General features: G+C 46.0%; 1 protein-coding gene across 1 annotated transcript in view; it reads right to left on the reverse strand.

Annotated features, from left to right (window-relative positions):
• ALK (ALK receptor tyrosine kinase) overlaps window positions 1–20,380 on the reverse strand; it is a 608,021-nt gene that overhangs the window by 122,055 nt on the left and 465,586 nt on the right. Inside the window, exon 9 of the mRNA XM_081854122.1 lies at window positions 1,727–1,896. Within this exon, the coding sequence (XP_081710248.1) occupies window positions 1,727–1,896 (170 nt within the window). The remainder of the gene's footprint in view (window positions 1–1,726; window positions 1,897–20,380) is intronic.

Raw genomic sequence — 20,380 nt, forward strand, 5'->3', positions numbered from 1 at the left:
TTAAAAATATGGAGAATTGGGTTTGCAACATTTTGATATTTTGTTCTGCGGTCTCATTTTTTGGGTTTTTCGGCCTTTCTCATTTGTACTTATCTCTTTCCTAATTTGCTCCATTTTGTTTTTTCTAATTTTCTTCTGGATGGCACTTTGTTGGATACAGAAACCTCTCATAACAGCCTTGCTAGCATCCCATATTACTTTGATGTCAGTTTCCCGATTTATGTTTATTTCAAAAAAATATTTTAAGGCCTCTTGTGCTTTTTTTTATTGTTGAAAATATTTTCATTCATTCTCCATTTCCATCTTATTTTTCTATTGTTTCTCAGCTCTAAGGTGACTGGATTGTGGTCTGAGATCAGTCTTAGTTGGATTTCTGCTTTTTTTGTTTTCAATATTGGGTTACTTGACAGCCATATTGCATCAATTCTCCCTGCTGACTGTTTTGTATCTGAGAAGTGAGTAAATTCCTTCTCGTTTGGGTGTTTAAGTCTCCATACATCCTGTAGATTGAAGTCCTCAACCAGTTGGAAGAAGGTCATTGGTAATCTTCCTCCATTAGATTCTTTTTCTCTAACCCTTAACAATTTTGTGCCCAGGGCAATCACTCCTGAGGTTCCCCCCACACTATGCCACTGCCTGGAGGTTACTTTTATGTCCTAATTTATACTCTGCTTGGAAATGTGCAAATAAAGTACATATTACCAGCAGTGCAGTAGTTCACTCTGGAGTGCAGAAGCACATCATGACAGCTTCCATGCCTACAGCTTTTGCCATGACCTCCAGCACAGCCCATAAATACAGGGAGTTGTGCTGAACATATAGGAAGAATTCATTTTTGTGCTAATGCAAATGTTATGTCAGTGCAAGAATTTCAGTTTACCAGATGGAAAGATCCACCTCCTCCCAAAACATGCTGTTCTGTGAATTCTCTTGATTCCCACTAGACAATTTTAGGGGGCGCAGGAGGTGCATGAGGAAAGAGAGGGGGGAAATCCCCAATGCACAAGCACAGGGCTTCTGCTGACAGTGCCAATTTGGTGAATCCCACCCTGTATCTATAGAAGTAACACAGCTGACTACAGTCATTTCCTTGTTTCCTGTAAGTATGTTCCACTGAATGCATGGGTGCTTTTGCCTGCATAGGTTCCCCGTACAAAACACACTGAGCTTTAACAAATAAATCACGAGCCAACTGAAATGTCATCATTTAGTTTTAAACTGCTAGAGCAAAGTAGGAACCCTATAAAAAAAAACCCTCCATACAGCCCTGCTTTATTATTTCCTTCACTCTACAACTTCCCAGAGCTGCACTACCCTGTATTCCTCTTCCAGTGCACCAATGAATGACACATTTTCTCATAGAATGCCAGGTGTAGGAATCTAGCCTTGGTGACTGATCAGCAAGCAGTCTTTCATAGTCATGTGGAAGTACCAGAGGAGAAGAGAGTAGTATGTAGGTTACCAGATGAAATTTAATTCACTGCACACAATGTTTGGTGAAAGCAAGTGAGGAGAAAAGGGGTGTTCAGCTGGCTCAGGCTTTCAATACCTCCCCCAGAAAAGAAATATGTGGTGGCTGCTCTGCCCACAAGTTAAAATTGAGAAGGGGGTTTGGCTCTTGTTGGTTGCCCCAATATGGGCAATTTTCTGTCCTTCTCTCAAGAAATCCAGACATCCATTAAATTGAAAGAGGCAAAGAATGAAAAAGAAGCATGATGTCTCCTACCTGTCTGATACATCCGTGAGAGGCCTGAGCATCTTCTGCCACACCCCCAATCCATTTCTATTTTCCAAGTGCCAGAGTTTCCTGCTCTGTTCCTTCCCAGTCTTGTTCTCGACAAGGACCAGGGAAACATCTCCAAGAAAGATGCCTTGGAGGAGCCATGACAACCGGAGCTACAAGTAAAAGATTGGTACAAAGCAAATTAAAACAGGGTAATCACAACCAACAACCTCTTTTTTTCCACTTCCACCCATGTGGCCACCAAATTCCTTCTTTCCACCGTTCTCCTTAAGGATGAACCGCACTGCAATATGCTGGCAGTGGAAAACTTATGGTCCATGGAGTTCCCCCATTGCAGAAAATATTTTACTCACTCTCCTCTTAGCAAGTGCTGTGCAGGTTTGTTTCCACATAGCAGCAGCTTGGGACTGCATAGAACATAAGAAGAGCCTGCTGGCTCAGGCCCATGACCCAGCAACTGATCTCAACCAGATGCTTATGGGAAGCCCCAAAGGAGGAGCTGAACACAACAGCACTCTCCCTGCTTGTAATTTCCCTGCAACCGGCAGCCAGAAGCATATTGACTCTGACATTGGAGACAGAATATAAACATTGTAGCTGGTAGCCACTGATAGCCTTATCCTCAATCAGTTTGTCTAATCCTCTTATAAAGCCAGGCAAGTTGGTGGCCATCAATACTTCTTGCAGGAGCAAATTCTACAGTTTAACTACGTGCTGTTAGAAGACAATATTTGCTGCCTGGATGTTGCCTGTGGACATCACCTCTCCTTGCCATGCCATATACACCATGCAGTGTTCTACAGGAGCTGCTGTGCAAAACAATGGATATGGCAGAGATATTTAGGGGACCATTTCAGAGAAGGGGCTTTTAGCCCATCTTTAAGCATTGGCCTCACCTCTCAAGTTCCACTGTCACCCCCTTTGCTTACGACAGAGTGCTTTGCTTTCTGTATAACGTAAGTGGTCCAGGAACAAAAGTCCTGAATTTCCTTCAGTGCAGCGCAAGCATTTGTTCATCTTATTCCAACTTGTCTTATGGCCACTTCCCACATTATATTGTTTACATAAATAGTTAACAGGGTGCTATTCATTCAAGTGTCATCGTGGTTTACAGCGCTAAAATAATACAATACAAACTTCTTCTTTTAAGATCCGAACCCCCAAAAGCAATGACAGTGAGCAGAAGTGAAGCTAAAAAGAAACCAAAGAAGTGCAAAACAGCAATTAATGCCCCCAAACCAACTGATACAGAAAGCATTTCACTTGTTTGCACAAGAGGCTATCCAAATTGCACTTGAAACAGAATTCCGTAATCCTGGAGCTGCTGCAGAAAATGTCTGTTTCTGGTGGAGATTTCTGTAGTCTCTCCATGAGACAGAATACAGAGAAAGGGCTTATGAGAAAATCTTAAGTGCTGGGGAGAGGGTCATATGGGAGGAGACTTTCCTAAGATCAGTGCTTTTTCCCAGGGGGACGCAAGGGTATGCATACCCCTAAACATTTTGTGAATCTAACGGGCAAAGAAATTATTATTATTTTTTTTAAAAAATAGTTTCTTCCCTAGCATGGTGAATCGTCAGTTTCATTGCTACCCCCGATGGTGGCCTCATTTCCTGTCATGGTGTTTCCTGAGTCTCAGGAGGAAGCGAGCGTTTAATGTGTGAAGCAGGAATTGGTACCTAGCATGGTGATTGGTCAGTTTCTTTATATTTACTGCAACCGCCCACCCCGATTTGAACTATAAAATGGTGATTTTCTTGAGTTAAAGTGAGAATACCCCTAAACACTTTTTAAAGAAAAAAAGCACTGCCTAAGATAATCCATTTAGGGCTTTAAAGGTAGGAATGAACACTTTTACGCAGCACCCTCCATGCCACAGTACAGACCCCTGTGCTGCCCCCTCCCCATGGCTAGTTATGCTACTGCTTTTACCTCTCCCAGAAGCAAATTTGCAGCCTCTGCAAGATAGGTATTTGGTCTCATCCAGCATGAACCTCTTTATATTATGTTCTTCAAAACAGGTGATAGATATGAATACCAATCTGCACCTGTAAACAGGCAGCCTACCACGTTCTATATTGGTTGAAGTTTCCAAACTGTCTTCAAATTGGGCCCCACACAGAGGGTGCCATAATAGACTGATACAAAAGAAATCCAAGCATGAATGACAGTGCCTTAGCCTCTATCCTCTAGCAGCAGGCAAAACCAGCATGTTAGCCAAACTTGATTACAGGCACTCTGGGTGCCACCTGCCACCTGGGACTCCAAGGATTCCCAGCCTGCAAAACTGGTCCTTACAGGAGAGTCTGACTCTGTACAGAACAGGCATATCCCTAGGCTGCCAATTCAGTTTATTCCCCTCTACAATCAGTTTCATTTTATCTGGATTGATCTTAACTTTATTCCTCTTCATCCAGTTCACCACTGATTGCAGGTGAGCATTGAAGCACTGCAGTGCTTCAGCTGGATGTGATGAAAAGGAAAAACAGAGCTGGGTTTCATCAGCATACCGATGCCACTAAACTTCCTATCCCCTGGCAACCTTTCCCAGTGTTTTCGTGGTGTTGGGCAGCATGGGAGACATTACTGAACTCTTAGAGAGGGAGGAGGACTCTGAGGGCCCTGCTCTTGCCACTTACCATCTGGCCTGGGGCGGGGCCTGAAGCCTCAAAGGGACTGCTCTGCTGCCCAGGAGGACTCCCCTGTATGAGTGCCTGAGGGCCCTGCTCCTTCCTGCCACTTACCACCTGGCCCAGGGCGGGGCATCACAGGGACGGTTGTTGCCACTGATGCTGCTACTGCCCAGGAGGACCCGGAGGGGTGCAGAGTTCTTTTTAACATGTTTTAAAATGTTCCTTTCCCTTTAGATTTTTTATATATGGGGGTGGGATGGATGTTTGGGTGGGCTTGGGAATTTGTTAGATTCTGATGAATTTGTAATATTTGCAGTTTTTATTTGTATTGTTTTATTGTTTTCTGGGTTGTTTTTGTTTTTTGTTTTTATTGTTTTAAGGTTTTATTGTTTTAGGCTGCGAAAGAATAACATTAATTGCCATCAATGGAGGCTACTATGAGGCTTGGGATTGCTACCGTGGAGGGGCGAGGGAGGTATGGCGGTGGGGGCAGATGTTATAGGGGAAGGGGATCGAGATATGGATATGCTCGTACCCCTTCCAATCTGCGCCTCATCCCGAGGGACGAGGGTAGGGTGAGCAAGGATTACTCACCTCCGTCACTGGTGCTGTGCAATGCCAGGTCTATAGGCAACAAAACCGCCACCCTGCGAGATTTCTTTATCTCGCAGGGGGTCGACCTGGCTTGTGTGACGGAGACCTGGGTGCGCGAAGGGGCAACAGTTACCTTACGAGAGATGGCGCCCCCGGGTTTCTCCGTCCTCCCCCAGTCCCGGACTGTGGGCCGGGGGGAGGGGTGGCATTATTAATCCGGGAAGATTGTCCTTTCAGGGCTCTACCATTGCCATCGCTCCCTGGCATTGAATGTGTTGGCCTAGTGTGGGGCTCCAAGGAGAGCTTGGCTGTCTGGCTGGTGTACCGGCCACCTAGCGCACCAGCAGCCACCCTGTCAGGCGTATAGGAGGCAGTGGCCGGCTGGGCCTTGGAGTTCCCTAACCTATTGGTATTGGGGGACTTCAACATCAATGCTAATGCCACTCCCGCCTCACAGGCTCTGGACCTGGTGTCTTCCATGGTGACACTAGGGCTCTCCCAGTTTGTTTCGGGCCCCACACATCAAGCAGGCCACACCCTGGATTTGATCTTTGGCGTAGGTATAGATGTGATCATGTCTCCTTCGATGAAGGTGCCATGGTCTGATCACTACGCTCTGAAAGCCAGGATTGACTTTCCACCCCCACCCTGCTTAGGTGGCGAGCCGATTTGGGCTTGCCCGCAGAGGCTGATGGACCCTGATAGATTCCGCCAAGCCTTGCGGGACCTTTCTCCCCCTGGCGACTCATTGACTGAGCTTGTTGAGGGCTGGAATATCCAGCTCCTGGCAGCCATCGATGAGATCGCACCGAAGCGCCCTCTGCGACCCCGCAGAAACCGGGCTCCCTGGTTTACCGAGGAGCTCCGGAAAATGAAGCGGGACCTCAGATGGCTAGAGCGAGTGTGGTGGGGTGCCCGTGACGGAGCCTCAAGAACATCTTATAGGGCTTTTATGAAAACCTACGAGATGGCGGTGAAGGCTGCTAAGAAGTCTTACTTCTCGGCCTCCATTGCATCCGCTAGCTCTCGCCCGGCATAATTATTTAGTATAATCAGGTCTTTAATGTCCCTTGAGGGACAGCCAAATTTAAATAACAATTTGACACACAGCTGTGAGGCATTTGCGAGCTTTTTTGCGGAGAAGGTCTTGTTGCTCCGCCATGACCTCCCTGCCAATTTGGATACAATAAAGGAACTGGAGGCCCCTCGACTGTCCTCGGGTCCAGTATTGGACCACTTTGACCGGATATCCCCAGCCGATGTGGACAGACTCCTCCGAGCTGGAAAGCCCACCACCTGTCCTCTCGACCCGTGCCCGTCTTGGCTGATTAGAGCGTGTCCAGACGAGGTGCGGGCCCTCCTGGGGGATAGCATCAATTTGTCCCTTGGCACGGGGACATTCCCAGGGGAACTGAAGGAGGCAGTGGTGCGCCCGCTCTTAAAGAAAACATCATTAGATCCCTTAGATCTATCCAATTACCGCCCGGTTTTGAATCTTCCGTTCCTGGGTAAGGTGATTGAGAGAGTGGTTGCTGAACAGCTTGGTGGGTTTCTGGATGAAACATCAGCTCTGGATCCATACCAGTCCGGCTTCCGCGCTGGTCATGGGACCGAGACGGCTCTGGTTGCCCTAACAGATGATCTTCATAGACAGCTGGATTGAGGCGGGTCGGGGCTGCTGATTCTTCTAGATCTGTCAGCAGCTTTCGACATGGTCGATCACGAACTTCTGGACCACCGCCTTGCCGACGTGGGGATCCAGGGCACAGTCCTTCAATGGCTGCGCTCGTTTCTCTCTGGTCGGGGACAGAGGGTGGCGCTTGGGGGGGAATTGTCATCGCGCCACTCCTTGGTGTGTGGAGTACCTCAGGGTGCGATACTCTCCCTGATGCTTTTCAACATCTTTATGCACCCCCTCACCCAGCTTGTCCGGAGTTTTGGTCTGGGTTGCCATCAGTATGCCGATGACACCCAACTCTATCTGTTGATGGATGGCCATCCTGACTCAGCCCCAGACACACTGACCAGAAGCTTGGAAGCTGTGGCTGGATGGTTACGTGGGAGCCGGTTGAAGCTAAATCCTTCGAAGACAGAGGTCCTGTGGCTGGGACGGGACGATATGGGATTGCGGGGGGCAACTCCCATCTCTTGCGGGGGTGCAATTAGTGCCAGCACCGTCCGTTAAGAGTTTGGGTGTAATCTTCGACACCTCCCTTTCCATGGAGGCGCAGATTGCAGCTATAACAAAGGCAGCATTTTTTCATCTCCGCCAAGCTAAGCAGTTGGCTCCTTACCTCTCTCACCCTGACCTAGCCACTGTGATCCACGTGACGGTCACCTCCAGACTGGATTATTGTAACTCGCTCTACGTGGGGCTGCCCTTGAGACTGACCCAGAAACTCCAGCGGGTGCAAAGCCGGCGCTATACCAGCTGCACTGGCTCCCGGTGGAGTACAGGATCAGGTTTAAGGTGCTGGTTTTAACCTTCAAAGCCCTATACGGCCTAGGGCCCTCGTACCTACGGGACCGCCTCTCCTGGTATGCCCCACAGAGGAACTTACGATCTTCAAATAAAAACACCTTGAAGGTCCCAAGCCACAGAGAGGTTAGGCTGGCCTCAACTAGAGCCAGGGCTTTTTCGGCTGGGGCTCCAACCTGGTGGAACGCTCTGTCACAAGAGACAAGGGCCCTGCAGGACTTGACATCTTTCCGCAGGGCCTGCAAGACAGAGCTGTTCCACCTGGCCTTTGGTCAGGGCGCAGCCTGACTCCCTCCTTTGGCAATCTTTACAAAACTTTAGTTTATGGTTGCCATCAATTTTGATTTTAATTCATTTTATAATGTTTTATAATGTTGTACTGTTTTAGTGTTGTTAGCCGCCCTGAGCCCGGCTTCGGCTGGGGAGGGCGGGATATAAATAAAATTTATTATTATTCTGTCATATAATTTTTATTATTAAACATGAAACATAAACATAAAACAAGACAAACGACAACAACAACGAAAAATAATATATATATATACAGTAGTTTCACATCATTTTCATCACTACATTTTCTTTCAGACTTCCCTCAGCTGTCCCGTAAATCATCCGTATTCATCACTTTCATTACGCATTCCTCAATCTTGTATTGACATTATTTATCTCTTTTCCTCCTATTCCCTTTAATCAATACTTATTACTTTTTTACAGTGCTTCTTTAAATCCCTTAAGCGTCATCTTTCCTTTACTTAAGCATTCCAGATAATCTACATATTTCTTCCAGTCCCCGATGAATTTTTGGTCTCTTAAGTATCTAATCTTTCCTGTCAATTTATCTAACTCTGCGTATTCTAACAATTTTGTTCTCCAATCCTCTATGGTCGGTATTTCCTGTTGTCTCCATCTCTGGGCCAATACCACTCTTGCGGCTGTGATTGCATATCTAAAAAATTTGCAGTCTTCCTTTTTTATTTCCTTTCCTATTAGTCCTAGTAAAAAGACTTCTGGCTCCTTTCTAAACGTATACTTTAAGATCTTCTTTAACTCATTGTATATTTTCTCCCAGAAGTCTTTCACCTTCCCACAGCCCCACCACATGTGATAGAATGTACCCTCCTTATCCTTACACTTCCAGCATCTATTGCATGTCTTATACATCTTCGCCAATTTCACCGGTGTCATATACCATCTATAAAACATCTTCATCGTGTTCTCTTTTAACGTCATACATGCCGTGAATTTTAAGCCCTCCTTCCATAATTTTTCCCATTCCTCAAATTGTATATTGTGGCCCACATCCTTTGCCCAACTAATCATTACCGACTTAACTTCTTCATCTACCAGATTCCAATCCAATAACAGTTTATACATTTTTGATAAATTTTTCGTATCATTACCTATAACCTCGCTTTGAAATAACGATTCTTTGTCCATGAAACCTCGTTCTTTACTGTCTTTTTTAAACACCTCATTCATTTGGAAATAGTGCATCCAGTCATAAACATATTCCTTCACCTGCTCATACGGTTTTATTTTCCACTTTTCCCCTTCTTTATATAACAGTTGGTCATATGTTATCCATTTACTTCCCATGTTTAATCTCTTTATACTCTTTGCTTCTAAGGGTGAAAACCAGCGTGGTGTTCTAAGTTCTAATAGATTTTTGTATCTATCCCAGACCTCAATTAAGGGACCTCGGAATATGTGGTTCTCAAAGCCCTTATGGACTTATGGATAAAATTTATTATTATTATTATTACCATGAGTCCTTCCAAACCATAACATATCAATTCTCATGTTGCTGATGGCAGTGGTATCATGTGTCTGAATGGTGAGAGACAGCCTAGGAGTCGGGGAAAGTTGCTGTACTATGTCATGCCACAATGGTCAGGAAGGCCACATGTTTCCTTGTGCTTTTAAAAAGCTTTCAACGTTTGTCCTTTTTTATAACATCTGAAAGTGCATGGGAAGGTGGGAGTGGAATAACAACAGCCAGCTCCTCCCATAACCAGCCAAGATTGAATAGAATAAGTGTAAATACCTCCATGCATAGCTTTACATGTTATAATGAACATGTGGGTCAGGGAAGGAGCCTGCTGTTGCAATTCCATTCCCACATTTTCCATGCATAGTTATAGGGTTTCTGTAACGTCTGAAATGGACTTAATATCAAAAGCTATACTGTCAAATTAGAGAGGTGCCCTTTTCTTGGTCTATGCATTCACATGGCCTTACTATTATACCAGAAAAGAACAAATTCCTCACCAGAGACTTCTGGGGGAAAGTAGCAGCAGTACTTTTTGTGTATGATGGTCGTCAACAGTATGGAGTACCAGCACCATTTTTGTTGCTGGCCTTGGCAGCCATTTTGTATTGCCCATGGCAGCCATTTTGTGCTGGCATCCATTGTTCTTTTATGAAGATACGCGTACCAGCACCTTATTTTTACATGCACACCACACACAAAAATGCCAAGTAGAAGTCAGTGGGTAGCAGGACTGATCCTGCACATAATGCAGACTTCACCAACCTGATGTCCTTCAGATGTTTTAGGTTACAGTGTTTATCAACCCCAGCCAGCACAGCTGTGGTAGCTGGAGCTGAGGTTGACCCAAAATATCTGGCAAAAGCTTCTCTAAGAGATAGTTATTGCATATGAAACAATTCAAAATAGAGATTAAAAAACAACACAACTACTGCTTTGATAAAAGGCTCAGTTCTCTTATTATCCATTTGATGCCAAAAAGTCTATTATTTATTGTAGCCTCAGTAAGTTACTCCTTTTAGTATTCTCAAGTTGCATTTAGTTTGAAGTTGCTTAAATCTGTGTGCTCACCCACACCTCATTTGCTGTTTCTTATTAGCAGAGACTTTGCTGCTTTTTAAGCTGTACACTGCAGTGTTCATAATGCAGAGGTGTTGAGACTGGCCCAAACTGTAAAGGATTACATTTTGTACCTGACAATGAGAGCCAGCAAGTTCTAAAATGAGAAAACACCAGGAAATAATTTTCTATGCAGGAATAAAGGGTCACAGAGGGACTTGGTTATACTAAACCCAAGTGAAATCCTTGGGACCACTTTGGGGTATGGTACTTTAATTAATAAAAATCCAAATACCACCGGATCATAATTGGAAAGTCTATAATAACCTGCAGAGAGGAGTGGAAAAAACCTAATTTTTGAAAGGAATATCAAGGGGGATGATGGTGTAATTGCTGGCAACACCCTCTTATTGCAGACTTTCCGCTCATCTCTACTGCTTGCCTGAATATAAAAGAGTTCATTACTGAAAAGGCTGTCAATTTTAACTTGTATCTATTAGGCCATGTCTAAAGGGAGAGAGGGATTCTTGCTCTTTTGGATAACACAGGCATTAACATTCTCCCATTTTATAGGAGGATGTACATTTAAGGGGGAACTGAGTGGACAACTCTGGCAAAGTATTTAATGGGGAATAAGAACTGCTAAATATTCAATACCTGGCTTTTTGGCAATGCATGTGATCACAGGAAGAAAATGGGGAGGGAATCTCAACAGCTAAAACATGTAATGGGAACTGAAAGTTGGGACTGGGGACAAGAGAAAGATCAGTAGAAGAAACTAGTTTCAGCCATGAAAACAAGCATAATTGATAGGATTTCTCAGTGTACCCATCCCTCTAGGCAAAAATAAATTAATAAAAGTGACAAATTGGTTGTTCTATAAGCCCTCAGAACTGTAAATTATATATAACCTGGACTTGCCACCAACTAACATTCTGGACAAGTGCATAGAATATTTTTCATCCTGAGGACTGGATCCAGAACTGGCCCACTCTCTAAGGACATTTTTAGATTGGTGGGTGGGGCGACCCACCTGTCCATCACTTGGTGGCATTATGATGTCAGCTGATTATTATTTTCTTTTTAAAAAAGAAAAACAAAACATTTTATTGCTTTTCCACAATAAAAGAGGGTCACCGTTAGCGCTGATCAATTTATTGGTGGCTGTCAGTGAACGCTTGCTCTGTCCATTTGCAGATACCGTTTGGATTCAAACCGTGCCTGCAAATGGATATATTTTTTCCAACACAGAACAACAAAGCAGCTTTCGAAGCTGGTCTGCAGAAGGAAAATGTCCATTTGCAAGCACAGTTTGAACCTAAACCATACTTGAAGGTGGGCAGCTTCAGAGAGATTTGTTGTCATCACCAATCATCTTCAAATATCTCAAAGGCTGTCACATGGAAGATGGAACAAACTTGCTTTCTCCAGCTCTGGAGGGTAGGACTCGGACCAATGGAATCAAGTTACAAGAAAGGAGATTCCAACTAAACATCAGGAAGAACTTCATGACAGTAAGAACTGTTCAACAGTGGAACAGTCTCCTTTAGGCAAAGCTGCAGCCGGGAGGGGGACCTAGCTGGTTTTTTTGCACCGGGTGAGGCCTCCAGAGGGGCACCATTGAGGCTCCCAGCCTTTGTGTGTGCAAATGCACTTGGGTGGTCTTTGACCTTGGTGGATTAAAGCCTCATTTCACCCCTGCTTTGGGAGGTTGTGGACTCTCCTTCCTTGGAGGTTTTTAAGCAGAGGTTGGGTGGCCACCAGTCATGTATGATCTCGTTGAGATTACTGCATTGCAGGAGGCTGGATTAGATTACCCTTGGAGTCCCTTAAAACTCTACAACTCTATGGTTCTATGATAGGTGCTGTCAGCAAGCCCTGCTTCCCAAGAAATAGTTGGGAGTGTGCTTTAGGCACCCATTTGTTCTTTTGCAGCTGCATCTTTACCTGACTGAAGTCACACCTAATGTTAGGTGTGGGGCTGGTGGGCATTTGGAAAAACTGTGCTGCTAATTAGGCCTGTGGGCCAGAGCTTTCCCACCGCTGCTCTAATAATAATAATAAATTTTATTTATATCCCGCCCTCCCCAGCCGAAGCCGGGCTCAGGGCGGCTAACAACAATAAAACAGTACAAATGTACAGCACAAACAACACTCTAAAATCATTCATTATAAAATTAATTAAATTCAAGCCACTGGCCACCATTGGGCCAGAGCTCCACGAAGATTGCCAAGGGAGGGAGTCAGGCTGTGCCCTGACCAAAGGCCTGGTGGAACAGCTCTGTCTTGCAGGTCCTGCGGAAAGATGTCAAGTCCCGCAGAGCCCTAGTCTCTTGTGACAGAGTGTTCCACCAGGTCGGAGCCACAGCTGAAAAAGCCCTGGCTCTAATTGAGGCCAGCCTAACTTCTCTGTGGCCTGGGACCTTCAAGATTTTTTTATTTGAAGACCGTAAGTTTCTCTGTGGGGCATACCAGGAGAGGCGGTCCCGTAGGTACGAGGGTCCTAGGCTGTATAGGGCTTTAAAGGTTAAAACCAGCACCTTAAACCTGATCCTGTACTCCACCGGGAGCCAGTGCAGCTGGTATAGCACCGGGTGAATGTGATCTCGCAGCAAAGACCCCGTAAGGAGTCTCGCTGCAGCATTCTGCACCTGCTGGAGTTTCTGGGTCAGTCTCAAGGGCAGCCCCACGTAGAGCGAGTTACAATAATCCAGTCTGGAGGTGACCGTCACGTGGATCACAGTGGCAGCCCAGCCCAAAACTCCGGACAAGCTGGGCGAGGGGGCGCATAAAGATGTTAAAAAGCATCGGGGAGAGTATTGCACCCTGGGGCACACCACACACCAAGGAGTGGTGGGATGACAATTCCCCCCCAAGCGCCACCCTCTGTCCCCGACCAGAGAGAAACGAGAGCAGCCATTGAAGGACTGTGCCCTGGATCCCCACGTCGGCAAGGCGGTGGTCCAGGAGTTCGTGATCGACCATGTCAAAGGCTGCTGACAGGTCTAGAAGAATCAGCAGCCCCGACCCGCCTCGATCCAGCTGCCTGCGGAGATCATCTGTTAGGGCGACCAGAGCCGTCTCGGTCCCATGACCAGCGCGGAAGCCGGACTGGAATGGATCCAGAGCCGATGTTTCATCCAGAAACCTACCAAGCTGTTCAGCAACCGCTCTCTCAATCACCTTACCCAGGAATGGAAGATTCGAAACCGGGCGGTAATTGGATAGATCTAAGGGATCTAATGATGTTTTCTTTAAGAGCGGGCGCACCACTGCCTCCTTCAGTTCCCCTGGGAATGTCCCGGTGCCAAGGGACAGATTGATGATATCCCCCAGGGGGGCCCGCACCTCGTCTGGACACGCTCTAATCAGCCAAGACGGGCACGGGTCGAGAGGGCAGGTGGTGGGCTTTCCAGCTCGGAGGAGTCTGTCCACATCGGCTGGGGATATCCAGTCAAAGTGGTCCAATACTGAACCCGAGGGCAGTCGAGGGGCCTCCAGTTCCTTTATTGTATCCAAATTGGCAGGGAGGTTGGCACCTTCATCGAAGGAAACATGATCACATCTATACCGATGCCAAAGATCAAATCCAGCTTGTGGCCTGCTTGATGTGTGGGGCCCGAAACAAACTGGGAGAGCCCTAGTGTCACCATGGAAGACACCAGGTCCAGAGCCTGTGAGGCGGGAGTGGCATCAGCATGGATGTTGAAGTCCCCCAACACCAATAGGTTAGGGAACTCCAAGGCCCAGCCGGCCACCGCCTCCAGCAGGCCTGACAGTGTTGCTGCTGGTGCGCTAGGTAGCCGGTACACCAGCCAGACAGCCAAGCTCACCTCGGAGCCCCACACTAGGCCAACACATTCAATGCCGGGGATCGATGGCGATGGTAGAGCCCTGAAAGAACAATCTTCCCGGATTAATAACGCCACCCCTCCCCCCCGGCCCACAGTCCGTGACTGGTGGATGACGGAGAAACCCGGGGGCGCCATCTCTCGTAAGGTAACAGTATCCCCTTCGCGCACCCAGGTCTCAGTCACACATGCCAGGTCAACCCCCTGCGAGGTGAAGAAATCTCGCAGGGTGGCGGTTTTATTGCCTATAGACCTGGCATTGCACAGCACCAGTGACGGAGGTGAGTAATCCTTGCTCACCCTACCCTCGTCTCTCGGGATGGGGCGCAGATTGGAAGGGGTACGAGCATATCCGTATCTCGATCCCCTTCGCCTATGACATCTGCCCCCACCGCCATACCTCCCTCGCCCCTCCACAGTAGGAATCCCAAGCCTCAGACTCGCCTCCATTTACAGAATATAAAAGCAAACAAACAAAAACAATTACACGAAAACAAAACCAATCCCCACCCCACTCCACAACCACCTCACCCCACCCCAACCCAAAATAAACCAAAACAAAATAAAAATACATGGATAAAAACCACCGCTTATGGTGGTACAACACAGCAAAAAATAAAAACAGTTTAAAACATATAAAAACACTTCAAACAACCGCTGCCGCAGCACCAGTGTCCCCAAAGCTGCGGCAGTGGTGAGCGTGGGCCCCGTCCCCTGGCCTGATGGAGAGTGGGCCTGCAGGGGGAAGAGCCCTCCCCACAAACGCACGGCAAAGCGGCAGCAGCAATGTTCTGAGGCCTCCTTGGAGCCTTATATGCTGAGGTGGAGTCTGGGGCCCACCCCCAGGCCCAAGGTGGAGAATGGGCTTGCAGGGGGAAGAGCCCTCCCCACAAACGCACGGCAAAGCGGCAGCAGCAATGTTCCGAGGCCTCCTTGAAGCCTTATATGCTGAGGTGGAGTCTGGGGCCCGCCCCCAGGCCCCAGGTGGAGAATGGGCTTGCCGGGGGAGCGGTCCTCCCCAAGACTCACCGGCAAAGCGGCAGCAGCAGTGTCCCGGGCCTCCTTGGAGTCTTTTATGCTGAGGTGGAGTATGGGGCCCGTCCCCAAGCCCAAGATGGAGAATGGGCTAGCAGGGGGAAGAGCCCTCCCCACAAACGCACGGCAAAGCGGCAGCAGCGATGGTAAGAGCTCCAGAAGAACAATGACCCTAACTGTACATTACACAGAAACATATAACCATACCTGGACAGCTGAAAAGCTGCTTTGGGATGCTATTTTTTGGAGCAGAACATTGCCCAACCTTTGAATTGAGCAATGAATGCTGATGCACCTTGTGCTCCTGTGCATTAGTGCACAAAGAGTAGTTCGACCCCAATTCATCTTACATTTTAGTACTATAAATATGTCACTTAAATCTACCCTGAATACCTTGATTGATTTCCCATCTTCCTACAATCAATCATGGTAAAAAATCAAATATCAACTTGGACCATCCACATCAATGCTTTTAAAACCACAGCTTCTGAAAGTGTAACTTGGGCTGAAGGTGTACAAGCGGCATGAAGAGAGCCAGGGTCTCAGATTTGTTTATTTTTGTTTCTTTTAATTCAGAAAGCAGAGAGCTGACTGACTCCTGCCAACTGAACACAATGTAGGTGGCCTCTCAAATTATGCTGGCTGATAGTACCGAAGGCAAATGATGCCAATTGCCTTTTGTTCACCCTGCACACAACCAAATGAGTATTTTACTCTCTCTGTGTGTATTTGCTCTCAACAGGAAGAATGTACAATGTATTGCTAGGGTAGGTCAATTTGCACAACCAAATGAAGTAATCCCCCCTCCCACCATCAAGTATTTACCAAAGTGCCAGATATAATAATAATAATAATAATAATAATAATAATAATAATAATACCACCTTTATTGTCAATGTACAACCTGTGTACAATGAAGTTAACCGAAATTAATCTAGCAACCCCGGGGAGGTTAAACTCCTTAAACTGATAGGCCAGAATTGGGTCAGGAGCAACTCCTAATCCCTACAAAACTTTATTTGACAGTCTTGCTCAGTCATCTGAACAACTAGGAGACCTATTCCTTCTGTCTATTTGGGCCCTGCCCTGATCTCGACAAGAGCCCCATGGGGTGTGGTGAAGCAAGGTAGTGCTATGAGAAGGTCTGGGGAATAACTTGCTTCAATATTTAAGAAAGGTCTGAAGCCTTTTGGTCTCATCCAGCCTTTTGGCCAAATTATTATTCCTTGGCTCAACCCCTTCCTGGGCGGTCTTAAATAGGCAGGACTCTGGCTTGGAGGCTAGTCCTCCTCCTCCTCTTGGACAATTCCCTCCAGGACTGTTGCCTGAGAATTGAAGGTGAAGAGCATAAACTTCTGGTGGACGTGGATCTCAGAGGTTATGATTCAGAAGCTTCTGTCTCAAGGGTTCACCCAATCTGATAGGCCTGGACTCTGGCCCAGTCACAATGCTGGCACTTGGATTGATTTCCACCTCCTTTGCCTCTAGTGCTGTTGCTTCTACAAATTTGGTTATCCCTTCTTTATTTGGGTCAGAGCCCCGGCTGCTGCATGGGGTGGGAGTCCTCACAACCTTGTCCTTAGTCGCCCAGGAGCCAACATTAGGCAACAGAGATGCCTGTATATCCTGAAGCTGTGCCATAAGCCTGTCTCTCGAAGCTTGTTATCAAACATATTAGACTGAAAGCATTTGGTAAATTGGAATGGATGCTGCAGTTTGCACACACGTCAGCTGCTTGGATGAAAGGAGTTATTGGCATCATACATGGGAGCTCAGCATATCTGCAAAGAGTAAATACACAGGCTGTAATGAACTGGCTCAGATTGAATTAGCTGGCATGCTGCCTGAATGGATGCCTTTGGCTTTCATTTCCACAGTTCCTAAGCTCTGTAGTAGGACATTCCAAGGCCTTTAACACCTGCTGAAATGAACAAGAGCAGGCAATGATCTGGATGCCCCAAGCCATGATGCTCCAATGAGGCTGGCGTTCATTTTGCAGATGATGGCAGATGGCACTCTCTGTGTGCAATGGAGCCTAAAGCAGACTCTGGGCATGTTTAAAAAGATATGACTCTAGGATCTCATTGTTATTGTTTCTGGGTTCTCCCTCCCCTCCCAACCACTCCCTTGATATATATTTCCAGTAGGTTATTCAGAAGCCAGAAACACCATTAAAGAATGTAATCAAGCATCCTGGCCTGACATTGTCTCATCAGTGCTTTGAAAGCCTTACTGATTCACTAAACAGAAAGCTGTACAATGAATTAGGAGAACTCTCTTGTTGGTTTAGTCCAGGGGTTAAAATAAATTGCACTCAGACATAACTAGAGCAGCAACGATGCCTGTGTTGAACTGTGATTACCTCCCTGGGCAGCCTATCAGGCATGAGATGCTCCTAAACATCACTCTAAACTACAAGATCAGATGGGTTCTTGATCCTATCGGTTCCTTTGAAATTGCATAGAATGAATCAGAGTTCATTTCCAGGGCATGTGGTAATAATTACTCAAGATAAGCATGCAAGTTGCTGGCATCTTTCACATGGAAGAAATAAGGACATAAGGTATCACTGGACATTCCATATCCTTGGTATGAAGTTTGAGTCCATTTATATTTGCTTGAATGAGAACAAGCTCTGTATGACTGTAAGAGCCAGAGCTCTGCTTTTATAACACCGGAGCTCTGAAGAGTAAAATATGAGTAACCTTGGATGGATACATTATGTTTTCATCCATCAGATATCGCTGGCATAATTAATCCTAGTGTAGAGGAAATTCAGCAACAAAAGTGGTTCAGGTAGTTTACAAGATTAGAATCGCCACCTGGACCATTTGAAACCTTTCTGTCAGATTTCTGCTACCTGGCCTGACACACTTTCTCGCTGATATTAGGCTATGCATAATCTGAAGCCAGCACTCCTGTGTACTTAACATATGCAAAAGAGCAATGGCCTTATTCTTCCTACTCTAGTAGAGGTGGCAACCTAAGCAGGAAGGTCGCCTATGACAGCTGCTTAGTAATTAAAGTTTTATCATGCTGGAGGCTTCTGACTTCTCCATTATCTATTGCATGGCTCAGGCAGGCAGATTGAAGAAGAGATTTGTGAGTAGAGAAGTTTGAAATTTTGTCCTCTAATGTGAATGCCCTGATTTGGCAAACGGAAGCTCCATATTCAGAAAACTCAGAGGAAACTGCATCATACAGTAGCTGCATGGAAGGGGAGATAGCAGCTGCAGAAGAATATATTTCAACACTGATCTAGCAAAGATTTAGATTGGTCTAATCCTCCTGTGACTTGTGACATCTCTACAAGGTCAAAACATGTTTTATGGGTGGATAGATGGATACATCATTAGGGGCATGTAGTTTACTATCACTTGCAATGGAAACAACTTTTGCCTGCTGGAGTAGAGGGAGACTCTTTAAAAGAGGCATATATAAAATATGAAGGTTTGACATGCAGGGAAGTGCTTATCTGAAATATTCACACCTCTGCACAAATTGGGTTGGGGCTCCTTTGAGTTAGGGAAGTCTCTGAACATTTTATTTTCAGAAAGGACGAGCAGTGCTATGAGAGCAGTATTTTACCACCCTGCTTCTGGTCACAGGAGCAAAGTGAATAATGGAAATCTAATCCCTTCTGGTCTTTCCAATGAAAAGACATGAATCTGCATAGGGCAGGAGTGGCCAACATTTTGGGCAAATGGATCACAAGTCCAAGGTATCAGACAGGGCTTCTATACTGCCTGCTAACTAGTGTGTGTGTGTGTGTGTGTGTGGGCATACATATAAGGTTAAAGGACTGGTACAGTTATCAAAAGCCAAGAGTTTAGTGTGGACTGTGGCACTTGTCCTTTTGCCTATAAGATCTAAACTGCAATAATGTGCCACAACAAAAAGCATCACCATGTTGCCTACATCATAGGTACTTCCAGGTAGTTAGGACACATGATTTGCATGCAGAAGGTCCCAGGTTCAATCCTTGGCATGCCTAGGTTGTTGTTTTTTCCAATGAACAGGTGATGGGAAAGGCCTCTGTCTGAGAACTTGGAAAGCTGCTGTAAGTCAAAGTATGCAAAACCAGGTTAGATGTACAAGCAGCTTCCTGTGTTTCTCATGGTGCAGGTGGGGACATCATTTCTCAAAACCCCATACTATCGTAACAGTAGACATGAGGATTGTCCACACTAGAGCAAAATCTGGATTTGCACCAGCCTGTCTCCCCATCAATGTTGGCCATCCACAAGATGCCCTCCCCATCTCAGTGTCATCTTGGACTCTTCTCCCTTTAGGTGTGAGGTTCTTCAATCCTTGGAAAGTCTGAAATGGCAAGGATTTTAAAAAATGTAATGGGGAGGGGTGGAGTTCAGGGCAGCACTAGGATGGGGTCTACATTTTGCTCCATGGTGGACAAGTGCATAGTGTTTTGGGGCAAAGCTACTTTCCCAATCTCATATATGTTGGTTATCTACATTCTGAACATGAAGCAAACTTTATCTGCTGAGGTAACGACATGGAAGCCCAGCTGTGGTAGCTCCTGTTTGAAAGAGTGCTGGACAGGTGCAGACTCACCACACACACTTAGGCATAGACAAGAACCCACATCCCTGGACATCATTGAGGATTAGGGGGCATGGAGTGCTCCTACATACATGGGACCAAGATCTGAAGTTTCCCCCACTCATATCCTTACAGGAAAAGTGATGGGGTTTATGTGGGAGACTTGGTGAGACAGGGCTCCAAGGTGAAAACTTCACTGAGACACTGAGTTCGGTTCAACATCTTTCTGAAATCTACTGTAAAATTCCAATTGCTGGCCTGATTGTGAAATGCCCATTTGAGCTGTCAAAGCTAAAAGAGGGGGGGAGAAAAATTTTAACACGTAAATCCAAGCCAGTCCGACTGGGAAATGCTAGAGAGGAAATAAATATCGGAAAGCAGAATTTTAATTTCGCCATCATATTTTCCAGCTATAACTCCATTATGAGGATGATCACTTGCTCCTATCCTCCGGGATAATTAGGGGGCAAGGACTTGCTCCTCTCCTTGCAATAGGCTTGGAATGATGTTGAATTATTCTGGTCACATAGATTGATTGCTCCAGTAAAATAGTCTTTGAAGCCTCAAGCCAGGGCTTGTTCAGAGCCGAGGCTTCTGCACAGTGTAAAAAGGAAGAAGCAAGAACCATTGCCAAAATCTGTTGAGTCTTTATTACCA

The sequence above is a fragment of the Podarcis erhardii genome (genome assembly GCF_964252035.2).
Source record: "Podarcis erhardii genome assembly, chromosome: 3".
Classification (NCBI taxonomy): domain Eukaryota; kingdom Metazoa; phylum Chordata; class Lepidosauria; order Squamata; family Lacertidae; genus Podarcis; species Podarcis erhardii.